Below are 15565 nucleotides of genomic sequence, written 5' to 3' on the forward strand. Positions count from 1 at the left end.
TCCCACCTTCCAGGGACCCCAATGTTCATGGCTCAGTTCAGAGTTGGGCTGGGAGATGCGTGTGCTTGTTTTCAGTTTGGGGGTGACCTCAGGGAGCTATAGGTCATCACCTGTATGTTTAATTTCTGCACACATGTGGAAGGAAAAAATTCATATGCTCATGTGCTTCTAGAAGGGACTTGCAGTGGCTGCAGTGGACGGCGATTTCTTTTTACAGTTTCTCGCTGATGGGTGGAGGTGCTGGTCTTAGTGGGACTCCCTGGAGAATGTTAAACGTTTCTGTCTCTGCAGCCGAATAGGACGTATTACCTGATGGACCCGAGCGGGAATGCTCACAAATGGTGCAAAAAGATCCAGGAGGTGTGGAGGCACAGATACCAGAGCCACCCGGACGCCGCCGTGCAGTGACGCCCACGGCCCTGCACCCGCTGCAGGACGTGTGCCCAGCACGGCTCACCGCCACCTGGACACTTCCAGACCACCTGCCAGCCATCTCAAGGGGGACGCAGACGGCGGAACCTTGCAGCTTTTTTATTTAAAAGAAAAGAAAAATACCCAACCACACAAAGAACAAAATCAATAACGAAAAGGAATTCAGGGTCGCTTTGCTTGCTCTCTGTGCCATGTGGAGCTTCTCGCACTCTGCTCGCCATGGGAACCAGCATCGTGCACATCCACCTGGTTCCCGCCCGGACTTGTAGACAGACTCGCGGCACCAGCTCTCCACCATGTGCCCTGTCACCTGCCGGTTCTGCTGTGGCCAAGGGGACCACCCAGGCATGTCTCTGGGCTCTCTCTGCCCCCGGATCATCGTGGAACTAACTTTTCACCAGGGAGCCGGGCATACCTCTCTTGGGGTGGCCCCCGAGCTCTGTGGGGCAGGCGGGTTCTTGGCTTTTGTCTGTGTGCTCCTTTCTTCGCGTCCCTAGTGTATGGCCTGGTCTCCACGGCCCGTGCTTGCCTCCTCAAGTAGCCCTGGCTGTGAGATTTCTGCGGTCCTTGCTGTCTGTGAGTTGTGTTGGCCGGGCAGGCTTCGGGCACTGAGAAGTAGAACAGGTCTTCCCGGTGAAACATGGAGTCGCTGCTGTGTTAGAAGGTGCCAGCCAAGCATTCTGATGTGTCATCCCTCGGAGCAGCGTTGCCCTCTGAGGCGGGGAACTGAGTACCTGCCCGGGAGGAACACCAGGTGCACCAGGAGATGGGGCTCAGTGGCCTCCCCTCCCCGTGTGAGGCCAGGGCAGTGCAACAGACGGGCCTGGAGGCCTCCCTGTGGAGGAGTGAGAGCTGGTGGCCCCTCTTGAGAGTTTTGTTTGAAAGGTGGAGGGTTAAGTCAGGGCTGAGAGGTGCCTGGAGTCGGCACACTGGATGGTCCTCCATCACACCCAGGCCTCATGGAGGAGGGCAGGCTCCCAGCTGCCACATGCACACTTTTCCTGCTAAAGTTGAACACTCTCATAGTCTAACTCAGAGTGTTTTTACATATGCACAGTGAAAATCAAAAAGCCTTCTCATGTTGCCCGGTCATCTGGTCCCCATCAAGTGGACTTTGCCTGGAAAAAAGTGTCACTCACCTTGCATGAGGGGCAGGAACACCACACTTGAACCCAAGCCCCAGCCTGCTCTCCTCCAGTTTCAGGCTTATTTCCTTTAGCTCTTTAGAGGCTGCGCACTGCTGTGCACTTAGGATGGTCCAGGGCTTACCGGTCCGTTGATTGTCTTTGCTGCTGCCCCCTGAACAGAGAATGCGTGTCAGCCAGGCAGGGCTCAGCCATTCCTCTCCCTGCCCAGGGTGTCCCTGGGGGGCAGTCCTCAGTCCCAGGTGGGAGAGGAGCAGACGCTGGGGCCCGCAGGCTGCCGCTCACAGACATGGATGGCTCTGTCCCCAGGGGGGATGACTTTGCCATTTCCTTTAGACTTTCACAAAGGTACCAACAGAACCTCCCACAGAAAAGGTCCCCTGACTACTTCCCTGCCCCCATCTCCTATCTCGAACGAACCATCCATCACCCTGTGTGACCACTGGTCCACATGTAGAGGAAAGATGTCTTAAACTGTTTTAGTGATATGATAGTAGTGGCTCTTAAACTAGGAAAAAGGTTCGGATGTGGAGAATCCCACAGTGCTTGGACAGGGAGAGGGGTTGGATGGGAGCAGAGGTGGGAGCCAGGTTTGCCAGGGGTTTCTGCTTGGGGTGTGTGTGTGTGTGTGTGTGTGTGTGTGTGTCAAGAATACCAAGGTGTAGGGGGTGCCTGCCCTGGGGGCGTCCCAGGGTGCCCTGGGTGTGTGGTCGTAGACTGAACCCCCTTTTCTCCTCGTTGTGGAAAAGTCTTGCCTGTGTTCACGTGCTTTCCAGAAAGTGAGTCTTTCTTGACCCTTTCTTTCAGGACTTTGATTTCAGGCGCACTCCCGTGTTTATATTTACCCTCGTCAGAGCGTCCTCATCTGTGTGTGTGCAGTTAGGAGGGTGAGGAGCCCGCTCCTGCATAGCGTCTTTTCTGGGTGTCTGGTTGCAGGGAAATAAGCAGAGCTGATATTTGGCTTTTAAAAGAGCACTCGGCTGGGCTGCTCGGGGAGAGACAAATCTTCTGTTGCATTCTTCCCTCTGGATAGCGCCACTACCTCCTGGGCTTAACCGACAAGCTCCATCTTAACCTCCGAAACCAGAGAATAAGGGGTTCAGGGTTGAGCTCGAAGCTGGCAGAGCTGAAGTGACTGCCCAACCTGAGCCAGTGACAGCTGAATCCTTTGTAGGTCACCGTTCTCTGCTCAGAGTCCTCTTTCCTTTTTGTTTTTTTAAGGCCCCTATATATTCCAGTCTTACCCTGTGCTTACTCATGTCATCTTTAGTTTTATCCACCTCATCCTTTGAGCCATCGTTCTGGCATGCAGGTGCCTTATGTTCTAAGACGTGGACGCGGGTGTCAGTCTCTGTACACATGCAGACATACCTAGAAATGTATATAAATGTGGTCTTAACCAAGGTGAGAAAGAAAATGCCCTGGTGTTTAATAGATCCAGGAGTGTCTTACTGAGAGGGGACAAGACAGGGATAAGCACCAAAGGCAGCACCTGTCAAGCAGCGATGGTCTCACACCATGCAGCCTCTCTTGGCACAGAGTGGAGGGAGGACGGCCAGGAGGGCCAAGTCTCTGCTGGCCCAGACAACCCGCTGTGCCTTGCCTCTCTCTGGGAACGTGAGGAAGCTGGGTTTGGATGGGGTTTCCTTCTCTCTGTGGACCTGACCAGGCCAGTGGGCAATGGGCAGCCCCATGTGGAGCACGAAGCCCCACCCTGTGAGTGGCACCCTGCGTGCCTGCCATCCTGAACCTTGACTCTCGGGAGGCTGGTTACAGACTTGCTTTGGGAAAGATGGCTCTTGGGGTCATGCCAGAGCTGACGGGAGCTGCACCTACCCCAGCCCCCTTGGGGGCTACTCTGTGGTATTTGTGGTGCGGGCCTGAAGGAATTGTAGGAGACAGTCTGTGGCACAGACCCCCGAGGACAGGGTGCCAGCATGGGGTTCCAGGTGATTTTGTACTTTGTTAAGAAACATTTGTTTTCTGAAAAAAATCAACTGGAGGCTCAGCACCCAGGGAGGACCACTGTGAGCATCTTGGTGCCTAGTCTGCCGCCCCCTACTCCCCACCCGCACACGTGTTTGCTTTTGTAACTGATGTGGGAACATTGCAACATGCACCATTTTGCACCCCGCTTTTTTCACTTGGTATTTATCTTAATGTCGTTCAAAAACCTTGTTTTTAATGATTGTAGAGTTTAATGGTTAATAATTTTTATCATAATTTATCTGACCATTTCATTGCTATAAAACATTTAGATGGTTTCTGGTTTTTCACTATTTAAATAATGCTGTGATTAATATCCTTATAATTCTTTGATTTTTGACTCTGATCTCCCTTGCCCCCACCCTGCCCAGATTCCTAGAAGTGGTATTTTGGGGTCAAAGAGTTCGTTCATTTTAAAGCTAGTATAGTCTCTCTCCTCCTCTGTCTTGATCTGATGCTTAGATGTTCAGAGTTCCAGTACAGAACTTTCTTAGTTGTGTCCTACAGATCCTGAACAAATCAATTTCTGGTAAGCTGTGTGTTCCCAAGAATGTTTGAATAAGACTGCTCTTTTTTTTTTAATGCTAAAATGTTGTCATTACTGCAGGCCATTTGTGACATATTTTTCCAAAAGCCAATTTCCTTATTTTATTGAAAGAACCTGGTTGTGCTTGCATGTTACCTTCCCATCCCTGCTGCTATGGCTTTCAAGTGCTTGGTGATATTTACAGAGTCTTGTACTTTGTGTCCACAATGGTACTGAATTTGCATCTGCACAGTCAGCAGAGATAAAAAGTGTTGAACTGACCTTGCCACATACTTAGCAGATGAGTTGTAATTAAGTTTATAGACTCAGAAAGTACATTGGGCCATTTGGAATCAGTAAAAGAGCAAAGGCTTTACTTTAAAAAGAAACCATGTAGACAACTAGATTTTACAGAAGTTTGTTTGCCCCCATGTTCTTCAAATTGCGGGACTTAGTCAGAAGGTCTTAGCAGTTCAGTAGAGCACCCTGGCCAGGCTTTTTCATTGTAGAATGTGATTGTCCTGGCTGACAAGGATTTAATGATTTCTCCTCCCCTCTCCTCGCCCACAGTGTTGCAGGTTGCCTAGTTGTCTTGAAGTACAGACCACCCAAATTTGGTTTCATTCTTAATTTCTCCACTTTAGTTTGGGGTCTGTCAATTCTGAGATGAAACATGCATGAAAGATTTTTCTAGGTGCCATGCTCAGTGCCACTTGGCTATGCCAGAGATTATGGCCAGATTGTGCAGAAGTTTTCCTACCTTCCCTCTGACACCCCAAATCCCCTTCTCCCCAGGTTGGTCCACAGAATGAGGCAGAGGCTGCAGCCACTATGAGAACATGGTGAAGGTACTATTCTTGGAGGTGGTGCCATATGCGTTTTTCCATATTGTTTCTTTTCATATCCAAACCTAACATGAACTGATGGTGACTCAAGTGGGTGTGGCCCTTGTCTCTTAGGCAGACTACATGGCAAGTGCCTTAAATCGGGGCAGGAGTCACTCCCAGAGCCTCTGAGGGGTGCAGGCTGCTGGCCCAAGATTGCAGGGTTGTAAATTAGGCTGCCTGTGGAGAACTGGTCTGGGGCGGAAGCTGTTCCAGCAAAGGGCAGTTTTATCTGTAGCTCAGACAGCGTGGTGGGCAAGCCTACATGTATACCTGAATTTCCCCCAGAATTCATTTCTTCAATATGAAGAAATACCAAACTTTATGTACAGAGAACTTTTTACAAAAGGCAAAATGTTTTGTAGCTGTGTAATCCACCCTAGTCTAACCCATCTGGCGGAGTGACTATGAATAAGGGTCGTTTTGCTGATGAAAAACCTCTGTCATGATAAGTTTGGACATTGCAATCAAATTTTTGCAATATTTAGAGCTGCTGTAGCTGTTCTTTAACAACACAAAATAGGATGAATCAGTAGTATGTTAGCTGTCTTTCAGGTTGGTGGCATTCAGTTAGAACATGTATAATATTCTCTCCCTGGTCTGTAGCTGTAACTGTGATGTACAGGCAAAGCAAAAATTAAAAAAAAAAAAAAAAAACTTATGAAGACAAATAATGCAATGATATTAGGATATACACTTTTGTATTTTTATTCTTATATAAGGTTATTTGCTGGCTATTGTTGGCCTCTAGTTCAGTCTGTGTTATTTAAAATCTAATATATGAATTATTTGGATTGAATTCATGTTCGGGGCCACGTTGTATGTATTGATGTACAGCCTTGAATGTGAATAATTATTGTAAACTATATTTTACAACTTTTTTTCTGGCTTTATTATATAAATTTTCTATTTGGTCGATGATTTAATCATATCATAATTTAATGAATCTGTTTATTCTTTTTTTTCAAATATTTGTGCTTTAGATGTAGTTACCGGATGATGAATTTTCCACGTATGCTCGGTAGTCTTGTAATAAAAAAGCATGTAGAGTGTAGACGCTCGCTGATGTAGCTCTTCCTTTGGCCGGGGCGCGGGTCGGGTGACCTGGATTCGGGGCCGGGAACCTGGCGTCCGGGCACGCAGGTGCCCGGCGGAGGCCAGCGAGCCCATCTACAGGCCGACGCGCGGCTCCGCCGCGGCCCTCTCGCACCGGCGTCATGGGACCACTCCGCGCGGGGCTTCAGCCGGAAGGTGGCACGGCCGGCCGCTTTTCCGGACCTGAACTTCCGCCTCCCGCGTGACATCGGGGTGGGCGCTTTACGAGGGCGGACCTGTGGGCGGGACGGAGCTCGGAGGACTGTATTAAAGGCCGGACGCTTCCGGTAGAGAGGAGCTGTGGCGGGGCTTGCTGGGATGATGGCGGAGAATCGTTGCGAGCTGCTGCCGCTGGCCCCGGGCGGCCTCGGGGCGGGGCTGGGGACCAGCCTGTGCCGCCGCTGTAGCGCGGGGCTCGGCGCCTTGGCCCAGCGCCCCGGCAGCGTGTCCAAGTGGGTCCGGCTCAACGTCGGCGGCACCTACTTCCTCACCACTCGGCAGACACTGTGCCGGGATCCGAAATCCTTCCTGTACCGTTTGTGCCAGGCCGACCCCGACCTGGACTCGGACAAGGTGAGTGCCGCGCGGGCCAGCCAGGAGGGTTTGGGCCGCCCTGGTCGGCGGCCCGCCGCACGCCCCCTGCCCCACGTTGAGGAGACCCGCCTCGGCTCCGAGCCCCGCGCTCCCCTCGTCACCAGCTCGACCCGAGCCCCCCGACTCCCTGTCCTGGGCCGGGGAAGGAGTGGATGGCGCCCTGGCGCCCACCACCCTCGAAGATCCCCAGCCAGTCCACCTCGGGGTGTCTCTCTGTCTCGCCCTCTCTGCTCTTCGGTGGAGGAGGTTTTGCAGACCCCAGACTCTGCTGTGGATCTACTTTCTTTTCCTCCCCAGATTGTTTTGCCCCTGGTGTGAGAATACCTCTTCTCTGTCCCAGTGTACTTAGTGGCTCTGGAATCCGAGAACCCTGGTGTTCTTCTCATCTTCTCACATTCTAGACGTTTGACTTAACGTTGGTGTGGGGGGTTGACACGGGTGGCCTGCCTTTCCCAGTGACTTGCATTTAGAGAGTTGGTGCTCCATCGTTTTCAGCCGCAACACGCACCCACTCAGCACTCTCAGAAAGTGCCGTCCATAGAGTGATTTTTCAAACGGAATGTTGCTCATATTAAGGGGTGGCTTAGGGGTGTTAAGGAAGGGCAAAATAGGAAATGTTTTTCAATCTGCTTTCTAATTAACCTAGTTTTCCTATTGCCCTCTCAAAAGGATAGGAATCTCTAGCTTGGTTTGCTGATTGCCTTTCATCAGATTAAATGCTCATACTGTTGTGCAGATGATACTAGAAACTATTTTGATTGTTACCTTTACAAGACTTGTGTGGCTGAAGAATATCTCTGGAGCTGAACAGCATTGAAACTCAGAAAAGGCTCTGTTGGAAGAATAGTTGTTACCTGTATTTATCCTAGGCAATTCACAAACCTTATTCTAACTTTCCTGTGTCTTTCACTCGAGCCTACATAATTGCACTTGGCTTTGTGCCTTGCCAGCCCAGCATTTGCCAGGCATAGGCTTCCCAGAAAGATTCAGATCCCTCTTCAAGATCCAGAAGCCTGACACAGACCATCCTCTGTGTGGCATGACCTTATGATTGGGAAACGAGAACTCGAGTTACCACAAAACCACCAGTCATGGGTAGAAATCAGGGTTTGAGATGCCAGCGCTCTGGTACCCCCCACCCCCCCAGCTGTTTCCATTGCTCATTTGACCAAGCTCTCCACTCTTAGAGAGTTGACCTCCCAGAAAATGACAGTCATCTCCAGGATAGAAATAAGCTTTTGTTAGCTATGATTTTCCTTTTATAGCGTGGGTGTATGTTTTACTGTTTTGTTTTTCTGTTTAAACAGTGAGCCTTAGTGGTCATTCACTTGCATTTCTACTTGAGGGTTTCTCTTTTGTATATTGAGTACGATTTTACATTGCTCTTGTCCTTTGGGCTGTTTTGAAGCAATGGCTGCCTGTTCGGCACTGAGACAATTATTCAGAGCTGATTAACTATGGTTTGCCCAGTTAAGTCTTTACTGTTTCAAGACTACTTAAAAAAATGCTTTACTGTATAGTAGTCCTTTGGGGAGGGTATTTTATCAGAGTATGTCTATGTTGAAGTTGCTTTTTTTCACCGTCATCCACTTAACCACATTTGATTTCCCAATTGTAAAATTGAAATTTAGAACATAAAGGTAATGCAGCAGATACAGTTTCTGTCTCATAAAATAGTTGATAGTAAATATGGGTTAGTTTTAGCCACAGATGTGAATTTGCCAGAAGGAGTAATGCTAATTCCCGTTAGTCATGGTCGTAGAGTGTTTTACCTCGTTTTTTCCCCCTTTGGTTCTGGTGAAAGAGTGTCCCAGAGATTCACTCCTAGGTAGTTAAACCTTGAGTGAGGAATCTGAGGATGAGGGTGGAGGGAAAGGGGTGTTTGGAAGAGTGGGATGCTAGCAATTATGTGATGGAAGAGAAACAGGATGTTGATTCACATGTAAAAATCTCCAAGCCCTGACCGCATAGTTGAGATTGATGAAAGGATACCTTGCAGATATTCACAGGGCTGGACGCACCTGGTGGAAGATTTCCTGCTGGGCATTTGTCTCCTGTTTATTGAGCACCTGGGCTTGCAGAGTAGTGCTTGGGTCGGGGTTGGGTGGGGAGATCAGGGGGAGGAGTTCCAAGAAGTGGAAGATCTGGAATCTTTCAGGAGCCTGATGGGTTTGGAGTTCACTGGGAGAGTACCTGGAGCTTGCTGTTAAACGCACAAGGTCTGGCGGGGAGCTCAGTCATGAAGCTCTGTGGGAGGGGTGGTGTCAGAACATTTTTCTGGAGGAGTGCTTTGTTAAATAGCCGACAGACTGGTTGTTAGGGGGGGTGGGGAGCTGGGCTGTAACTGGGACCCAGTGCCCACGGTGCCCCAAGCCGCTAAACCCTTACCCTCTTGTCTCCAGTTCTGACTCGGGGCCCTTGCTGCCACGAAGTTCTCTCTATAGATAGCCCAAGTGTGAATTCTCACTTCCTTCTGGTGCTTCCCCAGTAGGGCTGTGTCTGTGTTATTCATTTAGGCATCTGTTCACCTGTATCCTGGGTCATTTTTCTCTCCCCTGTTCCATCAGGGGCAGGCCAGGTGTAACACTCCTTCCCAGAAGTGCTTTGTAAATACTCGACATGTGATTCATTTGGGTTATATCTCTCTGTATTCCATGGTACCTGGCCCAGTGGCATTGTTGAAAACAGGTTAGAGTTTGTTCAGAGCTGAATCAGTCCCTGTTTCAGTGTGGAGATGCTTTAGGAATAAAAGGGAAACAGGAAATACTACTTGGTGGTTGGAAACCACTCAGATTAAGTGGGATTTGGGATGGGGGTGGGGGGGTTCAGTCTCTGCAGCTGAGCCAGGCCTGGAGAAAACTGTGTGTTTCACATGAGCTTTTGCCCTTCAACAGGGCCATTGTCCTGGCTTGGGGGTTGCAGATGTGGTGGCATCAGATGGGTCTTTGAGGGGTGGGGCCGTCGAGGTGTTTCTGATGACATGCCATGTCCTCTGCAGTTCTTTGCCTGTGCCTACCCCCAGCGTACTTGGTATTGGCTAGAGTTTCAGGATTAGAAAGATAGTGAAAGGAGTTTTACAGACAGGGCTAAGTGATGGGGGTGTGGGTGGAAGGACTATCTTTTAAGCCGCTTGGCAGGAGAAGTGGGGATTACTTAGAGTGAAACGGCAGATTATGTTCCGTGTGACTAAGTCAGAGGTGAAAGGCTGAGAGCATTGTGAGCCCCAGTGAGAGGGCTTGGTTTCCGGTCTGAGGCCAGGAGTGGGGGTCCCGAGCCACTGTGCATTTTGTCTCACGCTTTACTTGAGGATTGGCTCCGAGCATATTCTCAGCCCTGACCCCACGCCTGGCTCAGGCCCTGGGCAGGTGGTGGCCCAGTGCAGTGGGGGTTCACTCGCCGTGGATGCCATGGTCACCTCTCCACAGGACCCCTTGGACCTGAGCAGGGAAGCCCTGAGGAAGGGCTTGCCTTTAGTGAGGAGAGCTGTTCGGGACATCGGACACAGCCATCAGCTGTCCCCCTGTCAGCCGTCTGAGGGTAGCTGGGAGGAGGTGGTCGTCAACTGAAGAGCAGTTCCTCTTTCCCCCGACCGCACGGGCAACCTTCACTTGCTCTTGGCCAGCAGGACAGTGACTGGTCTTGGTTTCGAGCAGCAGTCAGAAAGCTGCGGTCCACCTGCCTGGTTTTGCAAATAGAGTTTTATGGGAACCCAGAGATGCCAGCTCCTTATGGCTTATCTGTGGCTGCGTTCCCCTGGAGTGGGTGCACATGGCTGCTTTCCAGGGGTGCTCAAGGACAGCTTTCATTGGGCCAGGAATCTTTAAAGTCCTTTAGAGAAGCTGACTCTGTGTGGCACCCAGGGAGGGGTCTGTGTGGCCAGGGTGCCAGCAGGCCACCTCGAGCACTGGTGCTCTCCCCAGACTGCCGAGCACCCAGCACATTCCGGTCTGGAGTTGGTGGGATGTGGGTGTTGGGGGTACGGGGCATTTTTCATGGTGGCTGAGTTAGACTTTGGACTCAGGCCTGACTTTGACTCCACCCACAACTTAACCTGCCCTGCGATTTGGGGTTAGTTAATGTAGCTCTCTGAGCAGAGTCACAGAGGAGGAGTTGTGAGAATTAAGGAAGCTGAGGAATATGAGCCCTCCCCCACACAGTGCCTGGTGCCGGATCGTTGCAGGAATTAGAGATGGCTCTCAGTAGTCTTTATTTTACTTTTGTACTTTGTTTTTAGAAAGAATGTACCAAGAATGCTTTTTTGTCCCCCTCAGAATTTGTTTTTGTTCCTATTTGTCACTTATTACACGCTCCCTCACTTGCCGCAAACCTCATGCTGCTGGCAGGTAGCTCTGGTTGCTGGGCCGGCCTCAGAGGGTGGGGTGTGGAAGCTGGGCCCTTCAGTGCCCCCTGCTTCCCAGATGGACACTTCTTAGGACAGGCCCTGGAGGGCCGGTTCCCAACTCTGGGCACTGGAGCCTGTGCCAGGGGGGAGGGGCACAGCTTCCTGGGCAGCCATCGAGTTATTGTACAAGAAACCTGATGCCCTCGAGCCTGGAGAACACAGCTCCAGAGTTCAGTATCATCCTCCATGTGTGTCTGGGATGGGCTCTTCGCATCAGGGAGGCGTCTGAGCAGGGGTGTGTACCGTTCATCTTTCCTCGTCATCCGAATTATGTTCTGTGGGTTTTAGTTTCCTCAGTAGTTGGACTTCCAGGATCCTGGCCTGGTGTTACAAGTCAGGCTCTGTTGGGGCTGGTTCTGGAGGTGATGAGCTGGGCCAGCCCATCACTGCCACTACATAGGCCAAGGTAGGTCTTTCGAAACAGGTAACGGAGAGGCAGGCAGTGCTGGGCGCCAGGCAGTCCTCGGTGAGGAGGGGAGGTGGGCGAGGGTGCAGCGGAGCCGTGGGCCTGCTCTTCAGCCCCAGCGAGAAGGAAGGGGGAATTCTGCACCTGTCTGCCGGCAGGGCCGAGCGTAGGAAGAGAACAGAGGCTGCCTTGGAGCCAGCAGGGCAGTGGCTGTGGGGCAGCTGCTGGGGAGGGCTTGGGCACCCCTGGGAGCAGCGGGCGTGGTGTGAACCCCTGGCGGGGCGTCCTGGCTGCAGAATGTCCTGCCTGCCTGAGCTGAGTGACTGGTGTCCAGGGGACTGGAGACTCTGGGCCTGGAGGGGGCCTCGCCTCCAGGCTGGCAGAACCACTGTGGGGAGGTTTGCGGCCAGGGACCCTGGGCTCTTCCTACTGGTGCTTCTCTCCCAGGCGGTCGTGGTTTTTGCCTGTTTCCACGTCAAGTTGACTTCCTAGTTTCTCTCTACCTCTCTCTCTCTCTCTCTCTCTCTCTCAACCAAGCTAAGTAGTGTGGCATCTGTAGGGGATTTATGTGCAGGTGTTCTGTAACTGGAGTGTCTGTAGGGAGGGAAGTACCTGAGAAGTTCGGACAGATGGCTGCCCCCTTGCCTTGTGACAGAGATGTTCATAGCACTGAGACCTGGACGGGTGGCTCTCCGTCTGGCAGGTCCACCCATGGCATCCTGCTCACGACTGCCCCACACCCTGGTGTGGCCCGATGCCTGTTTCTGCCTGCACAGTTGATGTGGCATCTGCTCCAAGTGGGCCCTGGTCCAGCTGAGCTGAACGGTCCCTGTGAGCCATATCCGCTTGTTCGTGGAGCTTGGTGGGACCCCCCACAACCCCACCTTAGGTGAATTTGAAGCACGTTTGTTCTACGAGAATAACCAGGATCCTCATGTGCTGGGGTCCTTTCACACGTCCTCTTGCATTTGTTTCTTAGTGAGCCTCGTTTGAGTCCTCTATGTCACCCTAAATTCTGTTTCTAAGCCACATTCTAGGACTGGGAGGCACCCGGGGGTCAGAGCCCTGAGAGCTAGGTGCTGGTTGAGATCTGAGGGTGGGAATGACCCAGAGCTCTTGCTTTTCCTTTATTCCCTGTGTGTGCTGGAGGGTTTCCGATCTCCAGGTGTACACAGGGCGTCGTAGGGTCTTATATGGGGAAAGCTAAGTCAGAAGCAGCCAGCACTGCCACACACACGTCAGCACAGTTCTGCACATCCGCTGCTTGGACAGGTCTCTGGGCCTCTGTTTCCTCATTTGTAATTGGTGATGTCTAAGGCGTCTTCTAAGTCAAGGATTTGACAAACTGTAGAAAACAAAAGAGAAAAGAGGGCAGAGGTGAAGGTTTTAAAGTGAAACAGAATCACTGAAATGGATAATTTCAGAGTGAAAATTAATTCTAATTATGTTGATTGCAAATGTTTGTGTACAGAAAATTCTATGCTTTTGCGTTCAGGTTTCAAATGGGGAAATTTGACAGAATACATCTTGCGTTTAGCTTGGGACACTCAACTCTTTGCATTTCTAGTCTCCAGTGGCCGTGTGTTTCTCGTGTTCCATTTCCTCGTGTGTTTGTGGAAGTTGGGAATGTGATAGAAAGGAGCCAGGTGCAGGCCTCTCCAGAGAATGCACGGAGCTGGAGTGAGACGTGGCCACAGAATGCATTTCCGTCTACAGCCTTGCCTGAGAGCCTGACTTCCTCGACCCTTGTTCCTTATGGCTGTTTTCAAGGCCATGTGCACGGTTCTATCAAGGGGGTGGGGGGCCCGCCCTGGACCCACGATGTTTTGCCGCGCAGTGCACTCGAATCTGTCTTGAACGTGAGGTCCAGGCACAGGCGAACAGGAGAACCTCAGCGGCCCTGTCAGAGCATTGCCTCCTAACCACCACCGAGGGCTGAGGCTGCTGGGCTGCTCGGAAGGGAGTGGACGGGGTGGGGCTGTGTGGGTTTCTAATTAGGATCGTATTCTCTGCCTCTGTCCATGTTGGGACTGCAGGTCAGGGGTCTCCTCAGAGAGCATGTGATGTGGCTGTCTTGCCTGCTGGCTCCTCTCAGAGAAGTGACTGCGGGCAAGGTGCTCCTGGCCGTGGCCAGGGCGTTCCCTCTGCGGCACAGGCTCAGGGATGCAGGATTCACAGTTCCCTGGAGCCCAGCAGCTCGGCCTCAGAGACTGGGCCCCCTTGGAGTGGGATTCGGCCAACTTGGGTGTCAGTGAGCCATCAGCAAACAGTGTGTAACCTGACGGGCATGACCTGCATTAAATATTCAAGAGCTAAGTCCAGCATTTCTCTCTTTTATGCCTTTACGGTAGATATATATTTTAAAAGCCAGCACAAGTAGGTCAAATGCAGATTCAGTGAGAAGTGGGGATAGTCAATAGAGGAAAATGATTTGTCAAGCAAGCAATCTTAATTCTGGCTCTTTTACAAAAAAACCCAAAAACCTCAAGCCTTGCCACTATATAAATGTAGCACACGCTTGTTATATAAATTGAGGAGAGGACAGAGGGAGGGAGGAGAGAGATCCTCGTGTCTTGCTGCCTTTTGTAAGTGTGACCATGCCAAGTGCACATCACAAGGTTCTTCTCCCGTGAACAGGTGATGGATGGGGTGCTGTTACCACAGCTGCCAGTGGCCGAGCCTCGGGCGTCCCCTTCCGCTGCTGGTGTGGGTGTCACAGAGACCATTCTCTCTTTGCTTTTGCATAAGTGAGCCTGAGACTTCTGAATTGGGGATGTTTTGGTATTTTCTCTTTTTCTGTGTTCTGTAGTTTTCTTTATTTCTGCCTTAGGATGGAGGCCCCAGGGCCACTTACAAACACAAGCAACATGAGATGCCGAGGGCCCTGGTGCCCGTGTCAGTCGCAGCCTGGTCACAGTCGAGTGTGCAGGCAGCCCTTGCCGGCACGCGTACACTCTCCAGTGCTGCTCGGGCTTAGGTGCTGGAAGACGGTGTTCCTCCAGAGCTCCTGCCTGGGTGCCTCTAAACGAGAGTCAGTCTGCGGTCCTCTGGGCTGTTGTCCAAGATAAAGCCCAGTGGAATTTGGGGGCCCCCGGCACTCCTTGTAGGATGAGAGCGCCGCCCCAACATGCTGCTGCCCAGTCTCTCCTAACCCTAGAGTCTCAGCCTTGTTTGTTTCTTTTTCTTTCTTTCTTTCTTTCTTTTAATTTTGGCTGTGCTGGGTCTTCGTTTCTGTGTGTGGGCTTTCTCTAGTTGCAGCGAGCGGGGGCTACTCTTCGTTGTGGTGTGCGGGCTTCTCATTGCAATGGCTTGTCTTGTTGCAGAGCATGGGCTCTAGGCATGCAGGCTTCAGTGGTTGCAGCACGCAGGCTCAGTAGTTGTGGCGCACGGGCTTAGTTGCCCCGCAGCATGTGGGATCTTCCCGGACCAAGGATTGAACCTGTGTCCCCTTCATTGGCAGGTAGATTCTTAGCCACTGGACCACCAGGGAAGTCCTCGTCCTTGTTTCTTAATGAAGCCCATCAGAGCAAAACAAATCCACAGGAAGAAACTGGGCCAGAGAACCCTGTGGGGGTCCATGGAGGAAGCTGCCATGAAGCCTCCTGAAGTCTGCTTAGCAGTGGCAGGGCTGGAGGGGTGGGCTTGTCACTGCTAGGGGATGGCCACTTGACCTTCAGTATCTTAGGGTCACCCCATGGGCCTGCATTTCCAGGTCTAGGTGGGTGGGTCTTCCCTCCCGGGAGGGAGTGCTAAGGCCACACTGCTGGGGCCAGCATGGCAGCTGTTGGACTGAGCTTCCTGCCCTCAGCTGGTGACACCACGTGGGAGAAGCATGGGGTGACAAGGGTCCCAACTGAAGCCCATTCCAGCTTCCCCAGTGCCCTGGAGGCTGGCTCAGGCAGCAGGTCCTGGGACACCCAGGGAGCTGGCATGAGATGGGGGGATGGTGCCCAGCTGTGGGCAGCCAGTGCTCTGGTGCAGGTCTGGATGCCCAGCACCCAGGCCTCTCTTTCTGGGGTGCTCGGCCCCAGCTTTCTAAACCTATGTGTGGATTGAGTGCCCAGGATGGCCTCCTCTAGGTTTTCACAAAGGTTT

At 51.8% G+C, this 15565-nt stretch overlaps 2 protein-coding genes across 5 annotated transcripts in view; both read left to right on the top strand.

The window, feature by feature from the left end:
* The window catches only part of PDPK1 (3-phosphoinositide dependent protein kinase 1), a 51272-nt gene extending 45242 nt beyond the window's left edge, over nt 1-6030 (top strand). For all 3 annotated transcript variants that reach the window (XM_024759384.1, XM_024759383.1, XM_024759385.1), the window contains one exon: nt 292-6030. In XM_024759384.1, the coding sequence (XP_024615152.1) occupies nt 292-408 (117 nt within the window). In that variant the 3' untranslated portion in view covers nt 409-6030. The remainder of the gene's footprint in view (nt 1-291) is intronic.
* Nucleotides 6031-6367: 337 nt separating this feature from the next.
* The window catches only part of KCTD5 (potassium channel tetramerization domain containing 5), a 27061-nt gene continuing 17863 nt past the window's right edge, over nt 6368-15565 (top strand). For both annotated transcript variants that reach the window (XM_024759699.1, XM_024759698.1), the window contains exon 1: nt 6368-6641. In XM_024759699.1, coding sequence (XP_024615467.1) covers nt 6387-6641 — 255 coding nt within the window. In that variant the 5' untranslated portion in view covers nt 6368-6386. The remainder of the gene's footprint in view (nt 6642-15565) is intronic.

This window comes from Neophocaena asiaeorientalis, unplaced genomic scaffold, assembly GCF_003031525.2.
Source record: "Neophocaena asiaeorientalis asiaeorientalis breed wild unplaced genomic scaffold, Neophocaena_asiaeorientalis_V1.1 scaffold254, whole genome shotgun sequence".
NCBI classification, from domain to species: domain Eukaryota; kingdom Metazoa; phylum Chordata; class Mammalia; order Artiodactyla; family Phocoenidae; genus Neophocaena; species Neophocaena asiaeorientalis.